The sequence below is a fragment of the Rasamsonia emersonii genome (genome assembly GCF_000968595.1).
Source record: "Rasamsonia emersonii CBS 393.64 chromosome Unknown ctg1118621760394, whole genome shotgun sequence".
Classification (NCBI taxonomy): Eukaryota; Fungi; Ascomycota; class Eurotiomycetes; order Eurotiales; family Trichocomaceae; genus Rasamsonia; species Rasamsonia emersonii.
This window is the reverse complement of record NW_013563032.1, coordinates 1-15,558: the sequence shown is the minus strand read 5'-3', so window position 1 is coordinate 15,558 and position 15,558 is coordinate 1. Positions and strand designations below refer to the sequence as shown.

General features: G+C 51.1%; 5 protein-coding genes across 5 annotated transcripts; 3 read left to right on the top strand and 2 right to left on the bottom strand.

Annotated features, from left to right (window-relative positions):
- Positions 1–498: 498 nt before the first annotated feature.
- Positions 499–2,970, top strand: T310_6287 (uncharacterized protein; the record flags this gene model as incomplete). The annotated part of the gene is made up of 1 exon (XM_013470874.1): positions 499–2,970. One exon carries the CDS (start codon positions 499–501, stop codon positions 2,968–2,970), a length of 2,472 nt encoding a protein of 823 aa, XP_013326328.1.
- Positions 2,971–3,536: 566 nt separating this feature from the next.
- T310_6286 (uncharacterized protein) lies at positions 3,537–5,563 on the top strand (the record flags this gene model as incomplete). The annotated part of the gene is made up of 6 exons (XM_013470873.1): positions 3,537–4,236; positions 4,409–4,532; positions 4,779–4,840; positions 4,882–5,072; positions 5,184–5,316; positions 5,526–5,563. The coding sequence occupies 6 exons, from the start codon at positions 3,537–3,539 to the stop codon at positions 5,561–5,563; spliced, it is 1,248 nt and encodes a 415-aa protein (XP_013326327.1).
- A 1,399-nt stretch (positions 5,564–6,962) lies between these two features.
- Positions 6,963–8,339, top strand: T310_6285 (uncharacterized protein; the record flags this gene model as incomplete). Its single annotated transcript, XM_013470872.1, has 1 exon — positions 6,963–8,339. One exon carries the CDS (start codon positions 6,963–6,965, stop codon positions 8,337–8,339), a length of 1,377 nt encoding a protein of 458 aa, XP_013326326.1.
- Positions 8,340–9,445: 1,106 nt separating this feature from the next.
- On the bottom strand, positions 9,446–11,075 carry T310_6284 (uncharacterized protein; the record flags this gene model as incomplete). The annotated part of the gene is made up of 3 exons (XM_013470871.1): positions 9,446–9,471; positions 9,574–9,940; positions 10,107–11,075. The coding sequence occupies 3 exons, from the start codon at positions 11,073–11,075 to the stop codon at positions 9,446–9,448; spliced, it is 1,362 nt and encodes a 453-aa protein (XP_013326325.1).
- A 3,746-nt stretch (positions 11,076–14,821) lies between these two features.
- Positions 14,822–15,386, bottom strand: T310_6283 (uncharacterized protein; the record flags this gene model as incomplete). The annotated part of the gene is made up of 2 exons (XM_013470870.1): positions 14,822–15,281; positions 15,334–15,386. The coding sequence occupies 2 exons, from the start codon at positions 15,384–15,386 to the stop codon at positions 14,822–14,824; spliced, it is 513 nt and encodes a 170-aa protein (XP_013326324.1).
- Positions 15,387–15,558: the final 172 nt, after the last annotated feature.

Below are 15,558 nucleotides of genomic sequence, written 5' to 3'. Positions count from 1 at the left end.
TCCTGGCCCGATGTGGCCCCTACGCGGTGACTGGACGGAGATGCGAGCTTGTGCTAAGCCTGCCCCGCATATGCTGTACAAGCACTGTACAGTACAAGTACTCTGTGACACTGTTATTGCGTTGACTCTGCTGAATTGCGAGAGAATGGCAAGAACTGATCGCAACCAAGTCCATTTACCATCTCGTGTTCTAGTATTCAGTCTTATCAATGCCTCGGAATTGCCCCGCAGATCCTATCAGCCCAACCTCATCGACGACTCCGTCCAGCATCTCATCTCGGAGAGCACTCCGTAGAGATTTCTTGACAAACACATCATGGCTGCCCGCCTATTCGATCTGCCGGCCAGACTCTCGGAGGATCCAGTCATGCGACGAGGAATGACCCGGCCGGCGCAATTCTCGGCTTCATTGCCAGGCGGGGCAGCGGGTACACATATATAGATGCGAAGAGGCGAGCAGGTCCTGCTGGGCAGGACGTCTGAAAGAACGTGCTGAAGATGGCGGTCAATTCGGTTGTTTTCACGCCAGCGCTTGGCCAGACGGTCTTCGTGCCTGCTGGCACTTCCTCGATCGTCATCTACGCTGCAACCCCGGAGCCCGTCGAATTGACGGCCAGGATTGACGGTCACGATGAGCAGACCCCGTTCACGCAGGTCCAGCTCGACTCATTCGGCCAGGAACCGCTGCTGACCTACAAGGTGACTCTCCCTCTCAACAGCGGCGGGGAGATCGCCGTCTTCGGCAGCGGCAGCGGACTGGGCAAGATTGCCTTTGTGCAGACGGAAGCCAAGGGCGTCGACCAGGAGTTTGTGACCGAAATTGTCCTGGAAGAAGATGAGGAATGGAAGAGTCAGAAGATCGACTGGCTCAACGTCCATGACTGGGAGGGCTGGGCCTGGTACCGGCCCCGAGAGACGTGGATTGAAGCTTCGTTTACGCATCTGAGCCAGCTGTCCTCTCAGACGCCTACGCATAACCTCTTGCTACGGCCTACGAGCGCGGAGATTGATCCCGGATCGGTTCTTGCGGTCTTTCCTGCGTCCTCCCAGGAGGCCTTCGTCACGCTCAGCGCCGCACGCGACGGTGAGCCGCCAGGCGTCTACGCTCGCGCGAGACGGATCAAGAAGGGCGGCCGGCCCAAGGTCTACGTGACGGGCAAGCTCACCGTGCAGAAGGGCACGACGACAGCGATCCGCAGCGCGGTCGAGATCGCCCGTGCCAAATACGGCCTCTCTACGACTCCGTTTACCGACGAGTCCGGTCTGAACCCGTTCGATCGCCTCGGCTTCTGCACCTGGACCAGCATTGGCGAAAACGTGCCCCTCACGATCGACCTGGTGGACAACCTCGTGCAGCTGCTGCGCCGCGACAACGTCCCCGTCGGCACGTTCCTGATCGACGACGGCTGGCAGGATATCCGACATGGACAGAACGGGGCGGCGAAAACGCGGGGTCTGTGGAGCTTTGGGACCTGGGACGGGATGAAGAGCAGTCTGGCCGATACGGTCGCGCTGATCAAGCGGACCCTGCCGACGGTGAAGGACATTGGCGTGTGGATGACGTTGGCCGGCTATTGGAACTCGATCGTTCCGGATTCACCGCTGGCGCAGAAGTACGAGATGCGCGTGTACCACCTCGACCGGGACAATGTGCGCGGGATCAAGTGGCCTCCGAAGGATTTCGACGGCCAGCAGTCGGGCTCCATCTCGAAGCCGGAGAATCGGGTCTGGTGTCTGCCTCCTCCGCATCAGGCGTATGCGTTTTGGCGAGACTACTTCCGTGCCTGCACCGACGCGGGCATCACCTTCGTCAAGGTCGACAACCAGGCGTATGGGTCTTTCCTGGAGGGCGTCGAGGGGGGTGAGGAGTTTGTAGCGCTGTGGAATGGGATGACGCGGGCGGCCAACGAGACGTTTGGCGAGAACCGGGTTATCCACTGCATGGCACACTACGAGCGCATGTTCAACGGCGACATTGGCATGGGAATGGCGACGCAGGGGAAGCGAATGGTCATCCGCAACTCGGACGACTTTGGCCTGCCGCGGCGCAACGTGCACCGCGACCACATCCGGTACAACATCTACAACGGCATGCTGCTGGGGCATCAGTGTTTGACGCCGGACGCGGACATGTTCATGACCAGCGCGCAGTGGCCCGAGTACCATGCCGTGCTGCGGGCCTTCTTCCCCGGGCCGATCTTCCTGGCCGACAAGCCGGGCCAGGGCGATGCGCGCGTGCGGTCGAAGCTGATCGGGCGGACGCCTGGGGAAGATTCGTACCAGGTGATCCGGGCGTCGAATGTCGTCCGACCGCTGCAACGGAATGTGTGGGAGCGGTTCTTGGATGGAGGTCGGGGGGCGTCTCTCAAGGGGACGTCCTACTTCCCAGACAGCCATTCTGCGGCGATCGTGCTGTGGAACACGCGTGAGGACGCAGTCGATCACAGCGTCGACGTCCTTTTCGAGGGCGATCTCCTCGACGCGCTCGACACGCCTTCTGGGCCGTGGGAGGGCGTGATCTGGGCGGCGAACTCCCGCAAGGCAAAGTCCGTGAGCCTGGATCGAGCCCGCGCAGGGACTTCCGACTGGGAGACAATAACCGCCTCGGAGCCGGTGGTGACGGTGTCGCTGGCACCGCAGAGCGCGGAGACGCTGACGATTGCGCCATACCAGGCAGTGGGCAAAGGTCGGATTGCGAATCTGGGGCTGGTCGACAAATACGCCAGTCTTGCGGGCATCAAGAGTTCTTCTGTCGTGCAACAAGGCAGCCGGCTGGTGACGGAGATCAAGTACGACGGCGTTGTTGGATTTGTCATTGCGGACGCAGTTGACATCAGCGCGACTGTTGACGGGAAGGCAGTGGATGTTTTGACGGAACGGCTGCAGGAGGGATTGATGCTGGTGCAGGTGGATCTGACCCAGGCAGCAGGGACGGGAAGCAGCTGGAGGGTGGAGGTTGCGTGTACTTAAATGAATGGATTTAAGTGAGATTGTAGTTAGACAGTGTATACATCGTACTCTGTTGATAGAGGACAGTGTAGATGTAGGTATAGAGGTGACAGACCAGAATAGGACAATTTGACATTATATATACAGATCGATCACTCTGTTAATTAGTTCTAAAAATATCATTTTATTCTACCCAACTCTGTAGGCATATCTATCTCTCGTACTATTAGTAGTTAGTAGGCTGTCCGTATGTATGCAAATCAGCCCGAGAATCCGCCCGACAGAAGACGCCAGCCAGTCTAGCCAATTGCCTCAACTTTGACTTACCCCGCGTGGCTTGCAGCTGGTCTAGCCATGCAGCTAAGCAGAGATAATTATATTTACCTCGAGGTGTATTTGCTGCCTGGTAGAAAGATGGTGGGGTCTGTTAGTTCCTTCGTCTGTATATAATCTATTGTGGCTAGGTTCTATCTATATCTGCATCGATTACCACTGCTCTTGCTTACTTCTGCTACGGTCATTCTTTCATTTTTCTGTCAACCTATTAAAATAAAACCCTCCCGATTAGGTACTGTACAATTTTCGTCATGTCCACCCCCCTCTCCCTCGTCGCAACCGACAAAATCATCCTCTTCGGCGACTCCATCACCGAGCTGAGCTCCGACCAATCCCTCGGGTTCGCCCTCGCCCCGGCCCTGCAACATGAATACTTCCGCAAACTGCATGTCGTGACGCGCGGGTACGGGGGGTACAACAGCGAGCACGCGCGACACATCCTAGAGCCGATCCTGGACTTTGAAACGGCGGGGCCGCCGGGGGTGAAGGTCAGGATCCGGCTACTGGTGATCTTTTTCGGGACGAACGATGCGTCGAAGAACGACTACCAGTTTGTGTCCCTCGAGCGGTACAAGGAGAATCTGAGGGAGATGGTGCGTCTTGCGCGGAGCAGGAACATCCCCGTCATCCTCGTCGGCCCCGGTCCTGTCGATGAGTATGCGCCCGTCGTGCTGGATTCCCCCGACGGACCGGACGAGTGCACGACGCTGCGCAACAGGGAATATTCAGAAGCTGCCCGTGGCGTCGCCGCCGAGACAGCCGTGCCTTTTATCGACCTGTGGACAGCGCTGCTGCGCGCTCAGGGCTGGACAGACGGCGAGCCGATCATCGGCAAGCGCGGCGAAAACCCGCCCAGCAGTGGGAAAAACCTACGCGACCTGCTCACAGACGGGATCCATTTCTCGGGAAAGGCATACCGCGTGTGGTTTGACTTGCTGCGAAAGACGATCCGTGAGGAGTTTCCGGAGTTGAGGACGGAGAATTTGCCGCTTGTTTTGCCTCATATTTTTGATATTGATCCGATGGATGTGCCGGGGTCGTTGTGGAGGGGGAGGAAGTAGATATACATGTATAGATTGGATGTTGTATAGATTTGTTGCATGTACTGTATGTACCTTGGTAGGTGGAAATATAACCGTGGATAACATAACCATACAATATGCCATGGCTGGGCAAGAACAGAGCATTAATGCTTCGCAGGACTGCATGAGGGAATACAGCAAAGAACAAATACTGTACTCCGTACTGTATGTAAGACGCAAGACGAAAGATCATTCCTAGCCATGGTCCTTCCTAAGGCAGCACATGCTTAATGTTTTCTTCTAGCTGACGATAGCCACAAGTTGAACGGTCATCATCAGCGGTGAGCGCAAAACTTCCTTCGTCCATGGATGGAGGGATATTTGTTTCTTGCATTGCAATCAAAATGTCTGTCTCGAGAGGTCGCAAGACCATGATAGATATCATTGATCGTTAATTGTTAACGAATGTAGAGAGATAACTCGCCGGGATAATTATCTTCCGGTGGGCTGGATTATACTAATATACGTGTCAGGTAACTAATTGATTAGTCAGCTTACGGCTTATGTAATCTAGGGTTAGGGCTGGACCGGAACCCTCCCGATTTGGAAGCTATTCTACTGACGTATTCCATCGCTCCCACATGCTGTATCTGCACAACTACTGTTATTCTGCCTGCTTTCTTCCCTCCACCCCAGCCATGCCAGCACTATCAGCGCCTTCAGCAGCGCCGCCGTCCACAATGCCCCCGCCAACCCCACCGAACTGTGCGTCCAGCCCCCGCCGCAGAGCGCCCCCGCCAGCAGACTGACCGGCGCCGCTGCCCGCCGATTGCGCTCGGCGTTGTGCAGTTTCAGTAACTGCTGGTCCGAGAACAGATCGCAGTAGATGCTCGTCAGCACGACGCTCACGAACGAGCCCCAGATGGTGATGGCGGCGCTGTCGAGCAGGCCCGTGATGGTGTAGCAGGCCAGCAGGATGAGGTCGGCCCAGCGCGTGTCGACGTGGGCTGTGAGGTGGTGCGAGGCTTTGGGGAGAAGAGGCATTCCTCAGAAGCTGCTTGGGGGCATCTTGGGGGGGAGTAGTGTTCAGCGGTGTAGGTAGCTTCTCGTGCGCGAGAATTGAGAGGAAGAGAAAATAAAAATAAGAAAGCGAGAGGCTTACCAGTGTGCTGTCGTCGATAGAATATAGATAGAATATTGAGATAGATGTCTATACAGTTATATCTGATGACTGTACGAACGAAGTAGGCATGTAGACGATATCATACCAGATATCATACCACTTTGTTCTCTCCCCAGCGATTAGAAGTAGCGCATAAAGTCAATTCATCCTTATTTCTGGTCCTGTATAAATGGTGAAAATTAACAAAGTACTTGTAGATGACGCCGTGTGCGAACGTGCTGTCTTGCGCAAGACGCGATGACGCCGGCGAAAGCTTGCTTGAAAAGACCCGCGGAATGCCGGAGTGCTGACTACAGCAACATATCAATAGATTGAATTTGATTATGGTCGCAACGAACTGGTTTGATGGGTAGTTTCGAAAGGAATAGGTAACAGCAGTGATTGCCCAGTTTGCGTGAGTCTTTCTTTCGGCAGGTACGATCGTAAGCCCCAACAACGTCATGGAGGCAGATTTCTTTGCTGTCTGAATCTCTCTCTACGAGGTTATCCCAGACTCAACGACTCCTCGAACCTCTGCAACCATGGAAGCACCCTCACTTCCGCCACTCTCAATACCAACCATCTCAAGCGCCGGCAGCCCGAGGGAACCACCTGGTGGATGAACTACATCGGGGCTCCTGAAGTGAGCCTATTCTCCGTAAGATCACAATTGTTCATCTGGATGGACAGAAACTCATACCAAATATAGGAGAATGCCCACCATGGCCCCGCTGAATTTAAAAAGCTCGCAGGGTGGAAAGAGGCAATTCAAAATTGCCTCTTGCAATTATTGCGCCCAAAATACCCGGCATGTCTTTGCCTGTACAGGGTTGTTTAGCTCGTTATAATCTCAACCATTATATACCATAATAACAAAAGAAAGGCATATAAATGAAGCGGGCCAATTGGCCTTCAAATTGACCTTCAATGGGCAATTGAAGTGGGACTTTCAGCACAAGAAGAGATTCTTCCGATGGAACAGCAACAGAATAATTACCCAAAGCAGTTTTTTTTGATTCTGAAGTGGCATCAACTGTGCAGAGTGAGAAAGGCCTGAACAATTTTCATCCTTTCATGAATGTTAGGCAGAACCAACATTCCAAGATTGAAGGCATTTTTGAAGAGATATGGCGTGCATACATTAAAGTGTATGGATTCCCAGCATGGATTGAGGAAGAGAAGAAGTTTTACAAATGATACTTGACTTATGCATTAAGACCACGCACTGCAAAGGAATACATACACCAAAGAGGCGAAGAGCATGTCTTTACAGATAATATCTCAGCGGCTAGGAGAGTGAGGTGGCATGAAGATGCTTGATTTCTCTATCTGAGAGGAGCCGTCTCGGTTTATGACAAAGAATGACTAAAAATTACTAAAACTTAGCTCCAGTAAAAGTGGGTTGGTTAATTTGGACTTGACTCGCAGTTAAGTCCATTTTAAAAGGGCGCTAACCGCCGTAAGTATGGTTTAGACACTATCAACTGCCCAACATGCATGGACCAGCTATTGTAGAGGACCTGGACGACTATCTGGATGTTCTCGGACAACAGCCATTACTCAACATATACACTCAGATATGCTTTTGCTTTCCCGTGGCCGATGCTTCCTCAAACTCAGCAATCATCAACACGTTGACGAATGGTCTCGAGCGACTGTCCGCGAGCTTTCCATGGCTGGCAGGCCAGGTCGTCAACGAAGGTGCAGGCGAAGGCAATTCAGGCGTCTTCAAGATCAAACCGTTGGAGAAAATTCCTCGTCTGGTCGTGAAAGATCTCCGACATGATCCCTCCATACCAACAATGGACGCCCTCAGACGAGCCAACTTCCCCTTCAGCATGCTAGACGAGATCATCCTTGCCCCTCGCAAAACCCTCCCAGGAAACGAATCCGCAGCAGACGCAGCGCCGGTCTTCCTCCTCCAAGCCAGTTTCATCACCGGTGGCCTCCTGCTCACCTTCGTCGGCCAGCACAACGCCATGGACATGACTGGCCAAGGCCAGATCATCCATCTCTTCTCCAAAGCGTGCCGCAATGAACCATTCACCAGCGACGAACTGTCATCCGGCAACCTTGCCCGCCATAACCTCATCCCCTTGCTCGACGACTCGTACAAACCAGGCTCCGAGCTCGCTCGTCAGATGGTGAAACCATCTCCATCTCATCCAGCACCAGCTCCCCCTCCCAAATGCACCTGGGCCTACTTCACCTTCCCCCCCACCTCGCTCGCCGCTCTAAAATCACTCGCCACAGAAACCATCACCCTGCCCTCAGGAGGCTACATCTCCACCGACGACGCCCTCAGCGCCTTTATCTGGCAATCCGTCATCCGCGCCCGCCTCCCCCGCTTAGATCCCACAGCGGAGTCAACATTCGCCCGCGCTGTCGATGTACGGCGTTATCTGGGTATTCCACAGACGTACCCGGGACTTGTGCAGAATATGACGTATCATACGTACACGCTTCAGAAGCTGGTGGAGGAGCCGTTGGGCGCTGTCGCATCCCAGCTTCGTTCGGCTCTAGACCCCAAAACATCGAATCTAGCTTACCACACGCGTGCCCTCGCAACCTTCCTCGACCGCACGCCAGACAAAAACATCATCTCCTTCACAGCGACGCTTGACCTCTCAGCGGACCTCATGCTCAGTTCGTGGGCCAAGTTAAACTTTTATGAGCTTGATTTCAACCTTGGACTGGGCAAACCGGAGGCTGTGCGGAGACCGCAGTTTGACCCGGTCGAGAGTTTGATCTATTTGATTCCGAGGACGCTGGACGGCGAGATTGCGGTTGCGATTTGTTTGAGGGATGAAGACATGGAGAGGTTGAGGGCGGATGAGGAGTTTGCCAAGTATGCGAGGTATATCGGATAGCCCACAAGAGTAGTAGTGAGAGGTGAGAAGAGCTGTGGCAATGTGTTGTCAGCATACCTAACACCTATGGTGCGACCGACGTTTGAATCATTTTAATTGATCTTCCCAGTTACCTGGCTCTGATCAGTGGGTTCAACTTCACTAAGTACCTATTCCGGTGTATGCTATTAGCATATAGATACAGATATAATTATAGTGCTGTAGGAAATAAATAAATAATATACCAGGGGAATACTCCCCAGATTGTTATTTTATAGATTCTCTAAATATATTATAAAAAGGATATTATTATAGTATAATTTTGTACCTTGACGGACCATATCCAGCCTGTAGAGAGCTGATGTTGTAAAGATGCTGATTCCCTGGATTAGGCTGTTTAGTTACTTAGCTCGTGACATCTTTACTGAATTCAGGATGAATACTGAATAACTGACTGTAAGAAGACGACTGAGTTGTGTGTAAAGATGGATGATTCCCCTGGCAGCATATGTATATACAGGCATGCACTGACATGATTATTGTATGGAGGACTCCCCAGTACAATATCATACCAAGTTAACGAATGGAGATGCTGTAATCTTTTTTGGGACTCTCTGTCTGCAAGTGTGTATGCTTTGCTGCACCCAAGACAATGAATATAAAAGACGAATGGGGATTTAGAGTTGGTATTACTGTTACTATTATTAACCCCGTCTTTTTAGTGCTATGCATGGTCTAGGGAGACAGCTGTATTAGGGTTGATTGGAACATGGAATACTACTACCACCTATTTTTATTTCCCTACTGACTCAGCTTACTATCAGTCGTTAGTAATGGACGATTTTGAGATTAGAAAGCCAACTGCAGTAGTGTTTCCCAGCCTGAATTCAGTCTATCCAATGATCCTTTTCTTGGTAAGCACGCTGAATGTATGACTAACCATCGTCAGCAGTCCCCTGCTCGTCACAGGAATAGTTAATTCTGCTGCGGCTGACGAGCTGCCCAGTTGAGTAAATGCCATAGGTAAATGCTAGTTACGTGGCTGTCCGTGGGTTAGGGTTAGCTTTGTTGCCTCAAGATAAATACTCTGGTACTCCCTTCAGGTAAGAATCAATCAAATCTCCTATTTAGGCTGCAGAATGATATCTCGTGTCTGTCTGAATCTTAGTATCTGTCCAAAATGGTGATTCCTACCTCTCCTTCTTTCATACAATAACTAACAGCACTAGAAACCCCTCTACACCTTTCTACTCACCATCATACCACCCCTCGCAACCAGCCTCACCATCGCCGTCACCCAAGACGGCGCCTGCGCCGGACCCTTCGTCAACAACGGCCCCATCTGCGGCGACCTGTCGTGCTTCACCTTCTCCGAGCCGGGCAACTTCGGCGCGCTGTTCGAGACCGGGCCCGGCGAGCTCTGCACGGTGGAATTCTTCACTGGCGCCGGGTGCACGGGGGATATTAACACGTTCCTCATCAATCCGGATACGGATTCGACGTGCGTGCCGATCGCGGATCAGGATGGTGTGCTTGTTTTCCCCAGTGGGATGGCTTCTGTTACGGCGAATTGTGGGCTGCCAGCTGGGTGAGTTGCAGCTTTTTAGGCGTGAGAGAGTGTACTGATAGTAGTATAGGTCTTGTTGATGTGTGATTTATGGAGGGCGGTTGTAAACATCTGTGTTTGATATGTATTCAATAGAGGATCTGTGTGAATATCAAAACTTGAAAACTGCATATCTTGTAAACTCGTCTAGATCACCCAATTTTAAAGTTGATCTTCCTGACCGGCGCAAACAGCTCGTCAATCGGCATGATCCGGTCAATCATGCTCTGCTCGTACAGGAACTGCACCAACGCCTCCAGCGTCTTACGGTTCTCCTCCAGCCCATACGGCCAGCAATCCTCGCCAAAGACCTCGCGGATGTCGTCCAGCTCCTGCGGCAGCCACGGCAGCATGTAGCGCAGCGCGCCCAGCGACTCCATCCGCCTGCGCGCCAGCTCCTTGCTCTCGTTCAGCGCGTTGAACAGCGCCGACGCCACGAACCGATTCGCCTCGTAGTACTCGCGCCGCAGCGCGACCAGGTGCATGATTGGGAAGATCCCCGTGCGCTTATAGTAGTCCTTCTCGACGCTCTTGAAGTCCGGGAACAGTCGCCGGATATGCGGCGCCCGGCCCAGGCACGCGGGCACGTCGGCGCCGATGGTCGCATCGATCTCGCCGGATTCCAGCAGATCGGACAGCGACTTGGTCGGGTCTGTGTTGCGGGTGATTTTGACCGGCGCCAGAGGAGGCAAGGTAGACGGCTTGCCATGCGACCCGGGGCCTTCCATCTTGCCCTCGACCCATTCGATAGACGACAGATCGACGCCGTACTCGTGCTGCAGCACGCCGCGGATCCAGACGGCGGCAGTCATGGTGTACAGCTGTACGCCAACGCGCTTGCCATTGAGGTCCTGGGGCTCCTTGACCTTGTTGGTGTTGACGCAGATGAAGCCGTGGCGGAAGACCCTTGACGGAAACACGGGGATGGCCACAAACGACCGGTCGCCCGAGACGTATCGCGTGATGTACTCCGAGGCCGACAGCTCTGAGGCGTCGAACTCGCGGTTGGCGACCATACGGTCGAAGATGTCGCGTGGATGCTCGACCTCGATGAAGTTGACGTTCAGCCCGGGAGCCCGCACCTCGCCGGATGCCAGCGGGACCATGCGGTCGTAGAGGGCGGACGCAAAGTTGCAGGTGATGGGGGGCATGGCGAGAAATCACTACCTACATACACTACATACCTTAGTTAATGTAGACTGCTCATTTCATATATAAAGACATGTATCCGACTTCGGACTAAGAATGCGGAGAAATAGGTCATGTGATGTGAATGAGGGGAACTCGGCATATTCCATCCCGAAGCCCTAAGAATGTCATATCAGTCGAATTCAATGAGCTCGTCTGTTTTCAGATATAGCCATTGCTAGTATGATACAGGCAGACGGCATCAATTGAGTGGCATGAACTGGTAGCAACCACTCTCACAGTATATTTCTTCTCAAAGGAGCTCTTTTAAGTGTCGCCAGACAAAAAGGAGTACTCCGTACTTGATCTGATACAATCAACTCTCCACATCAACCCTCCACATAGTGCTAATGCTAGTGCTACCCCACTATTTTCTTGCTGCTAGCATGTGGGGAATTGTGTAGTATCACCAGGTCCTCACTGCTAATTCTTTTTTATCTCTTGACGTTGTATTTACCATTAAAGACAAAGAATGAGATTCAATGGCATGAGCCTGCTCATCAGATAGGGTCTGTACTTCTTGCGCTAACCAGGATCGAGAATTGAGATCAGCTCCTCTTCCAAGGACTGAATATTCTTATCAAGTCTGTCTGCGCCTTCTTGTCTGTACTAAACCAGAATGGAATAATAACGGAATAAGAGATCAATCAGTTGTGGAAAGTGGCCCCATGACTTGGCATGTTCGCGATTCTTCTGCCAGATAGCAGACATTCACTCCGTAGCATCGCGGGCAGGGATGTTGCAGTCCATGTAGGCACATACCCTCATTCCATGGTCCGTCGTGGATACAATCATCTGCGACGAACATCAAGGGATTGGTGTATCTTTTATTTATCAAGGCATCTACAGCTAAATCAGATCGCTTGACTAGGGGAATATCTATTTCCTCTTCTTCGTTTTTCTTCCTCCTTCAGAACACGCCTCTCCATTTTATGATTTCTGAACAATTCATATCTCCAGAATACAGCTCTTGCTGGTGTAGATCACCAATTGACTAATAATCTGCAATTGACAAGCTGAAGAAAAATCATAGAGGGCTTGAGGTTGGAACTCGTCTATCCGGAGTAAGACCGCGTTTGGATGTCATCGAGTAGGACGACCGTTGGCGCCGGGTTTTTAAGGCTATCTAATAGGAACGGTAAGAAACAATCTATAGTATCCTTTCTTCAGTATAAATTAGATAGAGAAGAATTGTCTGTCACAAAGCAGCCGGATCAGTCGATTTAAGTGGTTCAACCTACGCCAAATTCAGACTCCGCTTGCTCTACTGTTTCACGTTTTTGTTCAGACAAATATAAACCGAATATTCTCATCCTTGAGTTGATCATCGATATCTAGCTGTAAAGCTCACTGTGAGCTCAGGGCGCTCGCCCATCAACAGGACAGTGTGACTGCAGAGTTCGATCTGTAAAAATCTATACTTTTCATCTAACTCCGCAGGGGTCAACAAATGGATGTGTGCTAGTGCTGCAAGGTAAAGATATATGTCCATAATTTCAGAGGAGTTGTGGCCGTAGATATGATAACCACACTCATATGTCGTAGACATATTGTTAACGAATCTGACCTTGTAACTGTACCAGCTGCTGTTCTATCCTAAGATCCTAAATATTCCCTCATTTTCCCAGCAAAAAATGAATTCTATATCTACAGACATCTTCTCCGTAAAGTACCAATTTGCAGCAAAAACAGACAGACAGGGAAACGTGGATATTTACCATGGATTCTTCCTATCAGGCTGCTGGTTATTTGTGCGAGATAGTGTTGGTTATCTGCCACAAAGATTAGTGTCTCTAGAGAGTCTGGCATGTCATCGCACTGTAGGAAAGTAACGTAGCTGAAGCACGAAGATACAAAGATGACTTTGCATATTGCTAACATAAATATAAAGATAAGCATTATATATAGAACGACAGCAATAATCGAGATAACAAATGCAAACTATTGTTTTCTCTCAAAAATGCAATACCAACAGAGTAATTTAAATTTTACAGTACCCTGCTAAACTTGTAAATGAAAACCTGCACTAACCTCGTTGCTTGTTGCTTTCCTCTCAACTAGTTCCCCTCTTATGAGACTGCCTCGATTTGCGCCACCACAGCCCGAATCAGCTTTATTCACACTAGAGAGTACCTTACCTGACAAAGGATCAATAGACCTAGTCTAGTGTGCACGACACAAACCCTATTCGAGCGCTTATCAGACACGACTTAAGCTTACTATCATTCTTGCAGCACACTATTATTCTCCTCCCCTGCATACTTCAGACACAGGGTCACATCGACATTGACATCAAACTTGTCCCAGACATTTTCTAGAGAGCTTAATGATCCTGGCCGAGCTATAACTATAACTCTGCATTGGCAAGAGCAAGGAAATCAGGCTTCTGGAAATTAATCGACGGGTCTTCCTCAGGCAACTACCACGGTTGTATCATTGTTGCAGTACAGATTCGGTCTGACGCAACCCGTGGAACGTGGGACATGGGATGCATTGCAACGGATGCATTGAGAACATATTACCTAGACTATCCACGGACATGAAAGATTACTCTCCCACGTGCGGAGGAATTGCTGTCCCTGGAAATAGGGCACACGAAGCAAGGATTTCCCTCTGTCTGTCTGCCCCTGAGCAAGCTGCAAGACCGCAAGCTCTAAGAGCAAAGATCTGCCAATCTAGTGGGGGAGGAGTAGAGCACAGCCGACATTCCGTGAATCTCCAGGCCCAGCCATCGTACTGTACATCAGACTATTTTAGTTTTACATTCATGTACCGAGATTCCGAGAATTCGCGCTGATCGACTTGATGGCTCCACAGTTCGTCTGTCTTGTGAGTGATCATCTATCGATCGATCGACAATACTTGTGTTAATTATTATTTCATGGATGGCCACAAGTTAAACCAGGACGCAGATAGGTTGACCTAAAACTGCCGTGTTAAATGCTCGTCGACTGTACTGTATACAACATCATGTACTGTACCTGTAGCATGACTCTGTCTAAGGATAGAGTAATAGAAAGAATTTTATAAAAACCACACTGTGTCAGAAGACGCCAACATGTTGCAGACTCTATCCTTTTTAGCTGAGCTTCGACACACGTACTGTAATGTACATACATACGTAATTAATCAAATTAATCAGCACTATTAATCTCCCGGCAATTTTCCGCAAGCGCATCACATCCCTATTAGCCTTGTCTTGGCTTAGTCTCAGCCCTAGCTAGGGTGTGGACGTAACCTAAGCCTAGTTGCTAAGCTGCGAAGTGAGCACAGAACAGTAGTCTAATTAATTGATGATATTGGCTTGGACGCACAGATCAAGCAGGCAGATCATGTCTGTCTAGCCAGAGCAGTAGTTCAAGCGAGTCACAATTCTCTGTCGATTTGTGTATAAATGATATCCATAGCAAGAAAGGTATTATCGATTAATCATTTATTTGTCGATATAGTATCGTAAGCTTTAGTTAGACAGTACGACGGATATCTATATAGCTTACTCCGTACACAACTGATATCATCTGAATTGAGTAATAGGATGTGTTCTCAACGGTTTCCTTTTTGTTTTGATCTTTCTAGTTAAGAATTAATACAAGAAGAGAAAGTTGCTGTACACGTGGACATTAGCATAACCATGACCCGAGCCGTAAACCAACATCCATACCACAAACTTATATTAAGATTACAAACCACGTCCATCTGGTGTATCCTCTCAGCTACTTGGATGAAAATCCGACGACACCACCATCTCTGTCGTCCGGACAATGCCCACACCGCCATTAGCTAGGATCTCATCCTCGCTGGAGACGTCATCCGAGGCCGTCTTGGTCCTCCCTCCCACAACAGCGACCGTCCGTCCCGTCGCCTGCATCTCGTAGTCGATCTCGCGGTAGGCGCTGCGATCCAGCCGCGAGCCCGTCCCGTACGTCGAGTCGTAGCCGTACTTGCGGCGCTGCGTGGTCCCGCGCCCCGTCGAGCGCGACGCCTTGGTGCTGACGATGCCCAGCAGTGTACGGAAGACGGTGTACAGCACGGGAATGCACGCCGCGATGATGGTCACGTTCTGCTCGAGGAAGGACCAGATGGCCAGGTCGACGGTCGAGAAAAGGATGTCGGCCCGGCTGCCGAGTTCCTGCAGGACGACGCACCGGACGACGCCGAATGCGGCGGCACTAGATGGTCAGTAGGAATAGAGATAGTAGAAAGCAACTTGTGCAAACGTACATCAAACCCAAGCTGAGCACGAAACCAAGGGCAGACTTGGTCCGGCGGTTCATCTTGAGGTTCCAGAGGAAGCTGAGGGGGAAGACGGCGAAGATGACATCGGCGAGGCAGAAGAAGACCGACTGTGCGAGGGCCACGTCGCTGTTGACGCTGGGCTCCAAGCAGTGGCCCGTGGCTCGCAGAGCAGGATTCCACAGCGCGGCTACAGGCCGGCACTGCGTCAGG